Here is a 16,404-nt window from a genome sequence, read left to right on the forward strand (position 1 = left end):
CAATACACGACAATTTATGAGATTAAAACCATGTTTGTGCTTCAAACTTAATTTATAACGCAAGTCGAGTGTTTTAAATAATCTTCTGTGATATAATTTCGCTTCAGATAAAAAAATCAGACAGAAAATATATATATTTTTTTTTATTCTGAACAATGATAAAGTCTATATAGATTACCTCAGGTCCGATCCCCCCGCCCTCATCTAGATCTCCTAATAATTCTGCCTGGTAGGCCTGCAGGCCTGAATAAGCTTTGCCCACCAGCGAAGATGTAGTTCTGACCGGCTTGGTGGGCAGCGCCGGAGCCTTTAGGGAAGATGCCACCGCTGGAGAGAGATAGCTCGCAAGCGTCTCTTCCACCTTTGGCATCTCCTCATAACCGTGCTCTCTGTAGTTCGATATAGAGGAATAGTTTGATGTCTGTGAACTAAATACTCTATATGAGACTGGTTTCGAAAAACGGTAGGTTCCGGTGTTGAGGTTGTGATCTGGATGGCAGGAAACGTTCGCAAGTTTGCTATTTGAGCGAACATCCTGTTTATCAGCTGGCCAGTCAATACTCAATCTTTCTACAGCTCTGGTCACAACCTCTATCAGCTCTTCGAATGCATGAGACTGAGGGTGGCGAATTCTCAGCCTCAGCATCAACACTGACAACATCCAGCTCCTCAGACCTGGATAATTGCAATGTTGGTGCCTCCATTGGGGCGGAAGGAACCTCAACGCGTGCTTCCAAACCCTGAGAGAAGGCACAGGTGAAAGTAGAGATAAGGCTGGGCCCATCTCAAACCTCTCTGATAGATCCATTTGCGAACCCCAAGACTGCGATCGCCGCTGTGCCTCGGCAGCAGCAGGACCAGAGCCCTGGGGAACGCGAGCCTGAGCGTCCTCGCGAAAGAACGGCAGGCGGGATCGGAGCATCCGCATGGGAAGCAGATCGCAATGCTCACAGCCAGCACCCTCGAGTGCTGACTGGGCATGCTCCTCACCCAAACAAGCTACACAAAGAACGTGTGTGTCCCTACCCGTTATATAACGCGGGCAGGGGTGCACACATGATCTAAACTGCTGCTTGCACGCCATAACTTTATATGATATAAAGACAGACTGGAAATAAGACTGGACAGATTTCACAAAGAGCTCTACTGAAGACACAGAAGCTGACACTCTCTGTTTTCGAGCAGGCTTTATAGCTTCCTGGTTCGTGACGTCACCCGCATCTGATGTTCCGTCACACCATTGGACTGATTTTACATGTGTTTCAAGACGTCATCACGCGAAGCGTTCCCATAGCGCCAATCTCGACGCAACGTGAGTTCCCTTTGAAAGGGAACAGGATTTTTGTGCCATTTTCAATACAATACATTTTAAAATCTGTAACTTTTTTAAAGTTCACTTTTTAAAACTGTTTTCACTTCAGCAATAATCTGCCATGTGTTGTCTTTGAAAAGAGATCAAACTTAAGTCTGTGCTCTAATGTGACATTTACAACAGTTTTAAGTTGGAAATTAAATGTTTAGGTCTGTGCTAAAAAAGTGAATAAATGGATTATAACTTTAGCGTAAATTTAATTTAGTACCATAAAATCCCCTGAAAATACAATTAAATAAAAAACATCAATCTTTTGACAATGTAATCGTGCAGCTCTAGTGTCAGTACATGCTCTTCTGGGATAGAGAAGGATGTTTTGTGTTCTGTCTGTTTTGATGTGACCATGAAAGGTTTGAGCAGATCAGGGGAAGTTGGTGATATCGAGAGAGTGATCAGTCTTCTGTGTTTCAGGAGCGTCTCTGCCGGCCGAGCGTGGCGTCAAACGAGCAGGTGTCGCGCAAGTTTCACAAAGAGCTGCTGTTAGCGCTCTGCAGCCGCGTCCGACTGACGCTGAAGGAGAAGAGCTGCGAGGAGAGCGCTGATGCTCTCTGGAGGTACGGCAACACCAGCCTGTCTGGACAACACACAGCACACATGCGGCAAGATTTCACCAACTCAACGTATTTGCACAAATCGTATAATCCCTTTAATGTGTGGAGACATCGCTGTGGAACCGATCATCTCTTCCTCTATACTACTATTTACAGCAGCAAATAAACAGCAATGAACATCAGAAGGAACAACTTACTGAAATCAATCATGCCTCATGTAATCAATCGATCAGTGTTTCAACCACGGAAAGACGCCAATAAAACAGCTGGAGAACAATAATGCCACTGTAAGGAGATAATACAGTTAAAGACCCAAGGACCAGATATGATTAATGAAGACCAGCCGCCAGTTGCATAAACTTAGCCACTATGTTAAGACTGTGTCTTAAGAACTAATTTGGCCAACTAGAAATTAGTCAAGATGTAATCAGTCTTACTTTTCTGATTCAAATTAGACCGATCTACCCTTTTATGTAACTGACTTTAAAAAGTTAGCACCAGTCTTGAAGAAAAAAATTAGATGACTAACTTTTAAGACTAGTCTAAGCAGTTTATGCAACCGGCCCCAGGAGTTAGAAGTGCAGCCAATTTAAGACAAGATTCAGAATTATAATAAATTGAAGATTTTTAAGAGTTTGCATAGATAGATAGATAGTTTGCAGTTTCATCAGCAGAAGTCAGCTTCAAGACTCTCAAGGAGTTCGTAGGCTCCTCTTATAGTTACAAAGATCACAGCAGTTATACCCTTCACCACACGCACGCACGCACGCACGCACGCACGCACGCACACACACACACACACACACACACACACACACACACACAGAGCAGTTATACCCTTCACCAAGGTCTAAGCTACGTCATCGCTTCAGTTTGAGTGATTCTCATTGGCTAAGAAATAGAGAAACAAACATTTTCCACACATGGACAGATAGACTGAATCTGTAATCTCCATCGATTATGCAGCCCTGGATTTATATGGAGCTAGAATTGTGTCTTTATTACAAGAGAAAATAAATGATCTGAGAGAAAAAAAAAAAGTTTGAGAGAAAAAGTTATCACACTGATAGCAAAAAAGCATTTCATGAGAGAAAAAATAATATTTGAGAGAAAAAGTTTTCATACCAATAGCAAAAAATATTAATATTTGAGACAAAAAAAAGTTTTGAGAGAAAGTATTTTCTCATAGAACATAAAAAAATATAAATTTGAATTTTTAATTATTTCTGAGAAAAAAAATCTCTCTCAAAATACTTAAACTCAAATATATATTTTTTGCTGTCAGTGTGAAAACATTTTCTCTAAAAAAAAAAAAAAAGTGTTTCTCTCAAAACGCTTTTCTTTGCTCTCGATGCAATTTCTTGCTCTCGTGTCAGGATTTTGCTTTCTCTGTGAAAATTGTGTCATGGGCAGGGCCACGTTCCTATTGGCCAGTCGGGTGAGCATCGTCTTGTCTTAGGAGTCGAACTGAATCATTATACCATTGTTCGGTTCACCGGCATAGATGCCGCCTCTGCCTTAGTAGTTGAGCACGGACACTCCAATGTTTGGGTAAGATGATTCACGGTGATCTTAGATGATCACGGACGTATTGCCTGCGATAATTAATGCGATATGGCTCAGCTTGTCAGTGAACTACTGCTCAGGCCTAACCCTAACGAGCATCACTAGTTTGTAGCAGTATCAGTAACGCGTGTCTGCGCTACCACTACTAGTCTTTCTGTTTGTTTGTTTTTTTGGTTTTTGCTCGACAGGTTCTATATGTCAGAACGGCTTTTTTTTTTTTTTTTTACATTTTCTTTCTTAGTTACAACAAATTAATCAGGTTTTTAATTGACAGTAATAAGTCCATAAAGCCACTTTGGATGGTGGCACTTTTCACCCAGGCTCATAGATGTCTTTTCTTCAGTGTTAGCCTGCTAGATAACGTCAGTGCTTCAGTCAGCAGACTTCAGGTTCACGCGTTCATGAAATGTTCACGCCATGTTTCTGCTGCAGTTTGGACCGTGCGATGCAGTCTCTGAAGAACACGGCCACGAACACTCTGGACGAGCTGTCGGAGGTGTTCACGGAGACGAGGGCTCAGCTGTACCTGTACGCCGGGACGCAGCTGCTGAAGACGGCGCAGGACGGGCCGCAGCCGTGGAGGGCCGTGCGGGATTTAGCCGCGCTCTGTTATCTCGTGGCCTATCAGGTATGATGTGCGTTTCCTCTGTGATCAGCCACTCTACAGTGTAATGTTCATGCTTTCCACAGGCTCCGAGACCCAAAGTCAAGAGCTTGAAAAGTGAGCATGCGTCCCATGAGCCTTTGGAGCTGCTGGCTTCGGACCGCCAGAGCCAGGCGGGTCACATGCTGTTGAATCTGAGCCGGGACGTGGAGCAGCTGCTGAAGGAGGTGGTGGAGGCGTTCGGGAACCGGAACGGGCCGAGTCTTCTGTTCGACAAGCTCTTCGGCTCACAGGCGCACGACCCGCTCTCCTTCATCTACAACGACGAGATGCACATGGTCCGCGCACACGCGCCCAGCACTGACGAACTGGCCAAGTGGGACAGCGGTGAGTGTCATCCAGTCTGGTCTAGTGCTGCAACCGATCACAAAACTCACCGTTCGCATCATTTTATGGCTTTTGAGTCACAGATCAGAGAATTTTTCAGATCAGAAAAAAGGGGAGATAACTTTGCTTTCTGTTTATTATGTAAAGAGCACTTTAGGTACTTTGATAGCAAAAACTTTAATGTTAGAACATTATTAAAGCAAGTGAAAAGTCAGTAATAAAAAAGTAAACCAATTACAACCATAGATAAATACAATAGACCAAAGATAGGAGAAATAAAGGTTTACTGAAACTTAGTATTTAGTTAACAAAATGTAGATTTTTGTTAAAGCTGTGTTTTGTTGTTTGATTAACATTGACACAGACAGCAGCAGGTATTTATTGGCTGCTGTTACTTTAAAGGTTTAGTTCAACCAAAAATGAAAATTCTGTCATCATTTACTCACCCTCATGTCATTTCAAACCTGTAAGACTTTAATTTTTCTTCTAAACACAAATTAAGATGTTTTAAATTAAATCAGAGATTTTTGTCCCTCCATTGACAGTCCACGCAACTACCACTTTGACGAATCCATGAGGTTCATTCTCATGTTATGCAGCCAATGAGTAGGTCCTGACACATGTTGTCTAACTCCAATAGAGTTCAGAATGTCTTTAAATGCCAATCCCAATGCATCTTTTTCGTTATATACATGTATATTAAAATCACCAACAATTATGACTATCTGCAGCCAGAACTAACTCTGATAGAAAGTCAGCAAATTATTTGATAAAGTCTGTATGGTGCCCTGGTGGCCTGTATACAGTAGCCAGCACAAATCTAGAGCTTCAGAACTAGAGACACGCATCCAAGCTTTAATTGAGGTTAATTGTAAGAGTGCAAGGGTTTTAGATACTGCTTTGGATGCGACTGGCTTAGTGAACTCTGTACATTTTTCGGTTCCGGCTGAAGTAGAGCCCGTGCAGCAGGGCAACTGGGTGACGGTGAGGCGCTGTAGTCGCGGGACAAAACACCGCTCTTCCGTTCCGATTACAACTTCAAACAGATTCTCCCCTCTCAGTGAAACCCCCACTGAGAATCCTGTTGATTGTGCCCTAGTTATTGGCAATTCTATTACACGGAACGTGAAAATAGAGACACCAGCCACCATAGTCACATGTTTGCCGGGAGCCAGAGCGCCTGACATCAAAGCAAATTTAAAAGTGCTGGCTATTGCTAATCGTAAATTCTCTAAGATTATTATTCACATCGGCACAAATGATGTTCGACTCCGCCAGTCGGAGATCACCAAAATTAATGTTAAAGAGGTGTGTGAACTCGCAAGTACGATGTCAGGCACTGTAATTTGCTCTGGCCCCCTTCCTGTTCGCAGGAGTGATGAGATAGTTAGTAGGTTGTCCTTACTCAATGGCTGATTGTCTAAGTGGTGTCCGCAAAATAATACAGAATTCATAGACAATTGGAAAAGTTTTTGGGGCAGACCTGACCTGTTGAAAAGAGATGGTATTCATCCCTCCTGGGATGGTGCTGCTCTTCTCTCTAGTAATATGGCACATAGTCTTAGAGCTCAAACATGACAATCTGGGGCTCAGGTCAGGAAGCAGACAGACTGGCTAAACCGACCGTCTGCTAGCGGCCTCGCGTCACCAAGGTCAGATAAATCCTATCACATAGAGCCTCTTTCACCTAGATATCATCATATAGAGACTGTGTCTGTTCCCTGAATTAGGACATACAAAAAACTTCCAAACCTATCTAAGGGTAAAAATGTAATTGATGTTCAACAAAAATGAAGCTCGTCTGAAAGGCAAAGGGGGAGGTGTTGCTGTAATTTATAGAAATATTTTTAGAATTACTAATAAGTATAGTTTCAAATATAATTATTTTGCTTAACCCTCTGAGGTCGGCAAACGCGCGGGTGCGTTTTGCTGGATTTTCTCCACATTGTAGCACTATAAACTTAAATTACTCCGTCATTTATGGTCATACAGAAAAAAGAAATATAAAAAAAGATTCTGTGATATTTTTACTTTTGTATGTGTCCACTTACAATCAAATCAAAACATTGTGCTTTTGTAAAATAAAGAAAATAAACAGGGTGTGCGTTCTGCCTCTCCGTCGCGGTGAACTTTTTTTTCTTGAGCACGTCTATAAACTGAAACAAAACTCAGCGAATACTTGTCACACATTTATGAGCCATATACCTTTATAAACATTTAAGTGTGTACTTTTAAATGATCGGATTCAAACTGAAAACAAATATTCTCTGTTTAAGTAATTTGTATAAAACCAACAATATGTCCAGCTTCTCAAACGCTTCCTAATTATTTTTAATTTGAACACGCCCACTCGCGCAAAAGAGATTCACATGCAAATCTCCACATGGAACGCGATCGCGCTCATTACCTCAAAAACAAAACACCAAAACACTTCACAAGTCTCTGCTTTTCGTCGAGTTTGAAAGACGCGCCTGAGCTTACATTGGATTTAGGCTACCTCAGAAGAAGAAGAACGTGATTTGAAGACAAGAAAGATGTAAGGTTAGAAATTCTTACATATTAGTTTGTTATTGTTGCATAAATTTCACATTGCAGTTGAACTGTTGCTAGATATATGGGGAATATTATAATATTTAGACCCGTGTTTACTGTTACTGTGTTTGTGGATGTCTGCTCAAACGTAGATATGTATATGGTAACCATAATGTTTTGTATTTGAGCGCGATCGCGTTTGAATGTATCATATTTTGCAGCGCGATCGCGTTTGAAAAGCAAAACGCACCAAACGGCTTTATGTTTTTACTATTATCTCATTTCATATCATCATAACGAATGGAAACATTTGAAGTAATATGATAATCAATACATTTTTCTCTAGCTTAGTTGTTACTGAAATATTTTGGAAGATTTATAGGCTGCTATAGGTTATTGTTATTATTATTTTTTGTAGCACTGCGCATAGCCTATGCCTACAAGGCACAACAAACCTGGTGTTCATTATATTATATATTGTTGGAAACATTGTGTGTGTGTGTGTGTGTGTGTGTGTGTGTGTGTGTGTGTGTGTGTGTGTGTTCTGTGAATTTTAAAAAGCAATTTTAACCAGAAAAATCTCAAATTTATTCCCAAAATCGTGCAGGCCTATAGTTTCTCTTGATATCAGGTTGTTCACTTTTTTTTTTTTTTTTTCTTTCAGGGCCCAGATGCCACTCCTGCTAACTTCAACATTCACATGAGTTTGTACATGAACATGGTAAAGTGAAAATCCAAAACCTTGGAAATGAAAGGTATGTACAATGTTTTTTAGGAATGGCACAAAGGTCTCTGTCTTTGGATAATTGTTTTCAATGAGTGCTTTTTTGTCATTTGTTGTGTATCTTTGGATTATGTTGTGTTGTAAATAAATCCAAAAAATCAAAAAAATCTAAAAGCCATTCTTTTTTAAATCTCCTCATTCTTTGTGCAAGGTTGCTCAGAATGGCAGGGCCTGATAGCTCCTAATAGGGCCGTTAGGGAGTGTCTTTGTCTTTCTCAGGTGAGAAAAGCTTACATATTAATGAGCTCCCGCATAAAGCTTTTTCACACAAAACACGTCGTAAAATTTTTAAATCAATATATTGTCTTATCTGAATGAGCAGTCAGGGTGATTTTCACAAAGTTTTGGAGCAAATATTCTAGGCTACGTCATACAATTTTCAAAAGTCTTGTGAAGAAATAATCAGTAGGGGTTTCATGAGCTTATTTCAGTGAGAATTTTTTTTTGTATTTTCACAAACCACGCATAAATGTCATTATCTCAAAACTACAAACTTTTACATACATGCTGCTGATATATTATTGTAACAGAGTTTGTGCTGAATACAGTGTAATTAGACTTTAGCCATGAAAATGTCACAAGTAACAGAAATAAGCACAAATGTCAGAGCATGTCAGAACACCTCCAGGGCCCAGAAAACAGCTCAGACCTCAGAGGGTTAAACTTTGCAATAATCCACGGGTCATATGCGTGTCGAACCGTGGGGTGTGATGCGTACAGAACTGTGATCCGTTACAGCACTAGTGCTGACGGCGGGGTGTGTGTGTGTTCACACAGGTGCGGTGCTGCTGCATGCGGGCGATCTTCAGCACCTGGCGTGGCTCGGCCTGCAGTGGGCGCTGATGGAGCAGAGTGTCAGCCTGCAGCGCTGGCTCAAGCAGCTCTTCCCTCGCCTCACGCTCGAGACCTCCAAACTAGACACCAACTCACCCGAGTCCATCTGTCTGCTCGACCTGGAGGTGCGTCCACCCCTCCTCATCCTCAATGAGGCACAGGGGAAACATTCACCCACATTTGCACATGCACAATCTCTTAAATTACCTTTTTTTTAGCATAATGCAAGTATTCATTCATGTCTGATGATTGTTTTAGGTGCTGTTATAGGTGATGTAGCCTCTAAAATGCTGTTTTAGTTAACCCCCTGAGGTCGGCTATCGCGCCGGCGCGATAGGCTCGTTTTTTTTCGTATGAGTGCAAAAAAAACAACAAAAAAAAATATTAATTTTTATCTTATATGCTTGTGTTATACATCAATCGATCCTGTTTAGTGTGTATTTTTTTTGTGTATGCTCATAATAAAAACAAAGTGTTGTGCTTTTCGCCAAATAAAGAAAAATAAACATGATGCGAGTTCTGCCTACTCTCCGTCAGTGAAGTCAATTCTGAAACGCGTCCGAAAATGAACTGTAACTCAGCGAATACTCAGTCAAACAGGCATACAGTCACACAGGCATGAAGCTTGAATTCTCTTCTTTTCAATGAAGTAATTTTTATAAAAAACAAATATTCACAGTTTATATAATATGTATGTAAAGAGAGAGATGTCAGTCGTTCTCATCTCAGCTAATTAAGTTTTAATGTGACTCCGCCTACGGAGACCGCGCTATTCAAACGCAAATGTGAGGCGATCCATACAAACCTGTGAAACGCCCACATCCGCTGGATAAGGCCGGTGAAACACTGGATGCGTGGCGTAAGCGTCTCAGCTGCGTGGCGTGTCCGTTTTTATTTCGGCTCCCATCCATGTTAACAGTTTAGAGTTTGCACACTGCCTGTGTGAGACGCGCGTCTCAGGCGCGGCACGAGCCGCGTGGAAAACGCGTGCATTCTAGAAATAGAACCGACGCCTATTTTTCACGCGACACGCAAGCGTCTTGGAAGCGTTTCCATGCAAAATTGAATAGGAAAATCTGTTTATTTGTCATTTTGACACGAATACATATTAATAAATGTCCTTTTGATGTTTAAAAGTGTCTAGGTTTTGACATAAATGCAAATATAAATGTAATTTTACAAAATATGATCGATTTTCAAATACTGCTGTATTGAATGAACAGCTTTTAGTAAACTCTATTGCTATACTGAGATGAGGAATAGGCTATATATACTGTATGTGTTTTGTCAAAAATAAAGTCATCAACTAACTAATGAATCCTTTACTTTGAAATACGTATGATAAAATGTATACTTTAGTTTTGAAAGACGTTGACTAGTTTTGAAAAGATTATAAAGTATGTATGTGCATGCATATATATATGTGTGTGTGTATGAAGAGTTCAGATGCAAAAGCCTCTAAATGCCATCTGAAATTTTCTCCTAGAATGATAATTTTTATGAAGCTTGTATATTTAAGTTAGCTATAGGTGACACGTCACCTGAATGAGTGGCTCATTAAGTATGCAGGGACGTAGTCTCACCAGGTGTGAACTACTACATATGCATGATGCTGTTGGAGCGTTTATGCCCCATCCGCATATTGGCTTTCCAAACTAAAAGTGTTTCACAAAACTAAAATCAATGTATCGTTTTTTTGTGGATGATTAGGCAGGATGATTTTCATATCATTTTGAAGAAAAAACACTAGGCGATGAAATCCATTAGTCAAAAGTCTTATTGCCACATATTTAGTATGTGTTTTGTGGCCTTATTTCAGAAACTTTAGTTTTTAGTTTTTTCAATAACCACGCATAAACATTATTCTCTCAAAAATGCAGACATGTACATTCTTGTTGCTCACATATGATGGTAGCCCTGTTTGTGCTAAATAGTGTGTAATTTTTTTTTGCCATTAATATGTTTATAAGCAACTGAAAAAAGCACAAATGTCAGGGCATGTCAGAACATCTCAAGGACCCCAAAAACACCCCAGACCCCAGAGGGTTAATGCAGTAATTTAACGCCTGTGATTATATAATGCTGTAAAGCTCTTCCTAACGTACTATTTGGCTCTACAGTTTGGCTGATGGCATTTTCACAAGATTGATGTAGGCCTATTGATGATTTTAATAAATCAAATGTATTTCTTAAGGCTGTAGTCCATAAGCACAGCACGTTTGGGATTAAAGTCTTGGCTGTCATACTGTCGTAAAGGACTGGAAGTGGCAGGATCTCAGCAGACCTGATGAAGCTCCTCAGCTGTAACTCTGTGTATATGTGATGTGTTGCAGGTGTTCTTGTGCGGCGTTGTGTTCAGCAGTCAGACACAGCTGCAGGAGACGGCACGGATGGACTCGTGCTCCTCGCCGCATCAGCCCCGGTGTTTGCCTCTGCACATCATCAGGCTCCTGTCCTCCGCCAAGCAGCGCGAGTGGTGGGACGCCGTCTACCGCCTGATCCACAAGAGAGCGCTGTGAGTGACTGCTCTGCTGTGAGTGTGAGGCTGACGCATGGCTCTGTCTGACTGACTGTTTTCTGGTGTGTGTGTGTGTGTGTGTGTGTGTGACAGGTCTGGGGCGTCGGCTAAACTGCGGATGCTGGTTCAGCACGGTCTCGGCACGCTGCGCGCCGGAGAGAAACACGGCCTTCAGCCGGCGCTGCTCATCCACTGGGCTCAGCATCTCACTGACGTGGTACGTCTGCTCACAACCGTCCTCATGATGCTCCTTCTGAGCCAGGAATTATGGGATGCTCCGCTCTGATGAGTGTTTTTAGGGGGATAACGGTTGTTTTCTTTTAGGAAATAATGGATTTAAAAGGATTAAAGGGAATAAAGAAAAAGTAATAAAACGGCTAAATAATTTATTGTAAAATAATCCATTGAAACTATTTGCAAAAAATATTTTATTTTAAAATATGCACATATTCACTCTGAAAAAAGCATCTCTGCAAAAGACAAAAGTGTCACTATCATTAAAGTAAAGACGTGATAGGAAAGCGAGTTCACTGTCATACTCTGAACACTTCATAACCCACCTCTGTTCTTACCTGACATCATGCATGTGTAAATATGCCTCTGATTAGGCCAGTTATGCTCTCTCTCAGTAATAAAGCACACATTGTTTCTCAGATAGTACATCTGTAAACATCAGGAAGCAGCTCACGCAGTCGGTCGAGGGAATGAGCAGAGCTGGATGAATTAGAGCGTTTTTATCTGTTTGATTCCCATGCTTTGTTCGTAGTGTTGATGACTTCAAAAGTGTGAGAGTACTAGTACAGACTGAGCAGGTGTGTCCTGACGTTGATGTGTGTGTTTGACAGGGGGAACGGGTGAACTCTTACTATGACCAGAAGGACTATGCAGGCCGCACTGTGCACTACTGGAAAGTTGTGCTTCCCTTGCTTGAGAAAATCCGAAGCAAACATATCATTCCTGAACCTCTGGAGCCAATGTTCATGCACTTTCACAGTAGAGACATACAGGTATGTACTCTCTTCCTGCTTCTGTTTCATATGGTGGTTTCGTCTCTAATGGTCTCTTTGTCTTCAGCCTTCTCAAGTGCGAGTATATGAGGAAGAGGCCGCCATAAGCTCTGCCACACTGCTTGACATCGAGGGCAACACCGACGAGGCCATCGCAAAGCTGGAGAAGCTCAACAGCATCTCGTCTAACTGGCATCTTGCTAAGGTAACAGCGCTCTCTCTGGACGACAGTCACACTGGCTCAGCTTCAGAAGTGAAGTGATTAACATCGGTCTGTGAATGACCCTGACCTGATGCGTTTGTGGATGTGTGTTGTCAGATCTATCAGAGGCTGTCGGAGGAGGCGGGAAACGGGATGGAGGAGACGCAGGACAGGAGCATCAACTTCCTCCTGCAGTTCAGGAAATACCTCACAAAGATTTATCAGGCCAGTCCAGAGGACGTGGACAAGGTATGTTAAACACCTCTGATGCTTGTGCTGCTCACTTTACTCCAGGGTTCCTCAGATCTGACGCTGGAGGGCCACTGTCCTGCAGAGTTCAGCTCTAGCATTAAACAAACACACCTGAAGAAGTTAATCAAGGTCTTCAGGATTGCTGGAAAGCTTGAGTTTTGAATGAACTAGTCCTTTAATTCGGTCTCTTCGTGTTTTAAGTTGCCTATATCTATGGAGGATGTGATGGATTTGCTGAACGAGGTCAACCAGCAGCTTTCAGAAGATGACGAGCGGGATGAAGATCAGGTGGACTATCCACTGACGTCCAGCCCCGGTCAGCCCACTGAGCCACATGTGAAGTTCTCCACTCCGTCTCCATCCAAAAGTGCCATGTCTCCTTCTAAAAGATCCATGGTATGTCATGGCACTGGTGCTTCTGCAGAAACTTTGCTTGCTGTTTACATGGCGTTACAGTTCCTAACTGTTGTTTCCTTCTCCAGTTCTCACCTAAAATGTCTGCTCCCTGGGCCGAGGACCAGAAGTCCCTCTTGCAGATGCTGTGCCAGCAGGTCGAGTCCTTGAAGGTCAGTCACACATCCACCGCTTGTAGCAAAATCAGTCTGTGTTTGCTTTTGCTTTGCCACTGACAAATGGGAATTTATACTGTGAACATTACTTGTGCTCTGTGTATCTCCAAAGTCAGAATGAGAATCAAAGTCAAGTCACCTTCATTTTATAGCACTTTACACAATACATATTGTTTCAAAGCTGCTTTAAAGTGATAAACAGAAAAATAATGATCAAGATGCAAACAGAATTAAATTCTACTGTAAAGCAGCTTTAAGAAGAATTAAGTGCACATTCATTATTGAGATGAAATCAGTTCAGTGTTGATTTAGTTCAATAACTCTGAAAGTGCATCAATTATGAAATGAGTTAAATTCATCTTTAAAGCGTCTCTGCAGAAAGCAGTGATGTCATCGTCCAGCTGAGTTCAGCTCTCATCCAATAGTGTCAGTGCAGTCAGATAAATAATATTGCTGAGTATTAAGTAAGTGCCACTCTGGTATATACAGTGGGGAGAACAAGTATTTGATACACTGCTGATTTTGCAGGTTTTCCCACTTATAAAGCATGTAGAGGTCTTTAATTTTTATCATAGGTACTCTTTAACTGTGAGTGACAGAATCTAAAACAAAAATCCAGAAAATAACATTGCATGATTTTTAAATAATTAATTAGCATTTTATTGCATGACATAAGTATTTGATTGCCTACCAACCAGTAAGAATTCCGGCTCTCACAGACCTGTTAGTTTTTCTTTAAGAAGCCCTCCTGTTCTCCACTCATTAACTGTATTAACTGCACCTGTTTGAACTCGTTACCTGTATAAAAGACACCTGTCCACACACTCAATCAAACAGACTCCAACCTCTCCACAATGGCCAAGACCAGAGAGCTGTGTAAGGACATCAGGGGTAAAATTGTAGACCTGCACAAGGCTGGGATGGGCTACAGGACAATAGGCAAGCAGCTTGGTGAGAAGGCAACAACTGTTGGCGCAATTATTAGAAAATGGAAGAAGTTCAAGATGACGGTCAATCTCCCTCAGTCTGGTGCACCATGCAAGATCTCACCTTGTGGGGCATCAATGATCATGAGGAAGGTGAGGGATCAGCCCAGAACTACACGGCAGGACCTGGTCAATGACCCGAAGAGAGCTGGGACCACAGTCTCAAAGAAAACCATTAGTAGCACACTATGCCGTCATGGATTAAAATCCTGCAGCGCACGCAAGGTCCCCCTGCTCAAGCCAGCGCATGTCCAGGCCCGTCTGAAGTTTGCCAATGACCATCTGATGATCCAGAGGAGGAATGGGAGAAGGTCATGTGGTCTGATGAGACAAAAATAGAGCTTTTTGGTCTAAACTCCACTCGCCGTGTTTGGAGGAAGAAGGATGAGTACAACCCCAAGAACACCATCCCAACCGTGAAGCATGGAGGTGGAAACATCATTCTTTGGGGATGCTCTTCTGCAGAGGGGACAGGACGACTGCACCGTATTGAGGGGAGGATGGACGGGGCCATGTATTGCGAGATCTTGGCCAACAACCTCCTTCCCTCAGGAAGAGCATTGAAGATGGGTCATGGCTGGGTCTTCCATCATGACAACGCCCCGAAACACACAGCCAGGGCAACTAAGGAGTGGCTCTGTAAGAAGCATCTCAAGGTCCTGGAGTGGCCTAGCCAGTCTCCAGACCTGAACCCAATAGAGAATCTTTGGAGGAGCTGAAAGTCTGTATTGCCCAGCGACAGCCCCGAAACCTGAAGGATCTGGAGAAGGTCTGTATGGAGGAGTGGGCCAGAATCCCTGCAGTGTGTGCAAACCTGGTCAAAAACTACAGGAAACGTATGATCTCTGTAATTGCAAACAAAGGTTTATGTACCAAGTATTAAGTTCTGCTTTTAGGGATTGTAATATCATGTTTTGTTTTCCGTCTCACACAGAATGAGGTTCATGACCTGCGCCTTAATTCCCCTGAAGCGACAGCATCCTCATATAGGACGTACAGAGATAGTTATCCTGCAGAAGGACTTCAGGATGGATTTCCTGGAACGCAGGCATTCCATGGTGCTCCTCTTACTGGTCAGTTCAATTAGTTTCCCCAAATCTGCCGTCTTTTAAATTTGTGTATACCAGTGGTTCTCAATGTGTGCCTCCCCAACACATCTCAAATCTTGTTCACTTTCAACATTCAAATATACCAACAATCTCACAGCAATAGACATGCGAACCAATGAGGTTTGTGCAGTTTTTTTCAGTGTGCTTATTCAACCAAACAAATGTTCTTGCTGGCACACCAGATTTGAAGAGGGAGGATAAGAATTTGAGTGAATACGACTTTTAAATTGCGATGTTTTCCACAAAGCAATCAACTGAAAACAGAAGACTCAAATTTTTATTTTAAAATTTCAAATCATTTTATGGTTCTTTTGCTTTTATGTGCCATTTGAGCTTGAAGTTTACAATCCTCATCCTCTCATCTTTGGGTTTCATGGATAATGTAAGATTAAAGATGTTTTAAATGAAATCTGAGCGCTTTCTATCCCTCAATTGACAGCTATGCAACTACCACTGTGATGCTTCAAAAAGTTCATATAAAGAGATTGTAAAACTAATCGATATGAATTGTGTGGTTTAGTTCAAAGTATATGAAGAGACTTGATCACTTTCTATGATGAAGAGATTTGATTTAGGCTTTTATTCTCACATAAATATTCATCAACTCTCACATCAGTTGTGGTAAATGGAAGCTCAACCATGTTCCCTTGACGTGCGAGGAACAATGAGGTTCATTCTCGTGTTACTCAGCATGTTTGAGCTTCCTGAAGAACCAATGAGGGTTGTTCTCGTTAATTCATATTACTTTGTTTTGGCCAGCCTTTTTATATTCCCTTTAGACACAACTGGTATCTGATATCTGTGTTTGCATTAATTTCCACCCAAAAAGATTGTTGGTGATCGCTTTACTATGCGCATGGTAGACCCTCTGGTTTACCACAAAAAAAAGTTCCACTTCTAAATGGTGACATCACCAAAAAAATGAGAACCACTTGTGTAATACAATAAGACATAATTAAAATCCATTCCTTTTTTTCTCAGTTGCTACTAAAGGTCCCTCTGCGTACTACAACCAGTCTCCAGCATATAATTCACAGTATCTTCTACGCCCTGCTGCAAATGTTACACCAACAAAGGTAGTGGAGTGATTTTCATGTAAATGCAATATATTGTACCTTTTTTAGTTACCAA

At 41.7% G+C, this 16,404-nt stretch overlaps 1 protein-coding gene across 3 annotated transcripts in view; it reads left to right on the forward strand.

The window, feature by feature from the left end:
* The window catches only part of LOC307164933 (E3 SUMO-protein ligase RanBP2-like), a 74,766-nt gene that overhangs the window by 22,020 nt on the left and 36,342 nt on the right, over window positions 1-16,404 (forward strand). For all 3 annotated transcript variants that reach the window (XM_079882151.1, XM_079882152.1, XM_079882153.1), the window contains exons 2-14: window positions 1,784-1,926; window positions 3,922-4,117; window positions 4,180-4,480; window positions 8,574-8,755; window positions 10,964-11,145; window positions 11,242-11,365; window positions 11,994-12,155; window positions 12,223-12,360; window positions 12,475-12,606; window positions 12,811-13,005; window positions 13,092-13,175; window positions 15,099-15,237; window positions 16,255-16,349. In XM_079882151.1, coding sequence (XP_079738277.1) covers window positions 1,784-1,926; window positions 3,922-4,117; window positions 4,180-4,480; window positions 8,574-8,755; window positions 10,964-11,145; window positions 11,242-11,365; window positions 11,994-12,155; window positions 12,223-12,360; window positions 12,475-12,606; window positions 12,811-13,005; window positions 13,092-13,175; window positions 15,099-15,237; window positions 16,255-16,349 — 2,073 coding nt within the window. The remainder of the gene's footprint in view (window positions 1-1,783; window positions 1,927-3,921; window positions 4,118-4,179; window positions 4,481-8,573; window positions 8,756-10,963; window positions 11,146-11,241; window positions 11,366-11,993; window positions 12,156-12,222; window positions 12,361-12,474; window positions 12,607-12,810; window positions 13,006-13,091; window positions 13,176-15,098; window positions 15,238-16,254; window positions 16,350-16,404) is intronic.

This window comes from Squalius cephalus (genome assembly GCF_949319135.1).
Source record: "Squalius cephalus genome assembly, chromosome: 9".
In the NCBI taxonomy this organism is placed as follows: Eukaryota; Metazoa; Chordata; class Actinopteri; order Cypriniformes; family Leuciscidae; genus Squalius; species Squalius cephalus.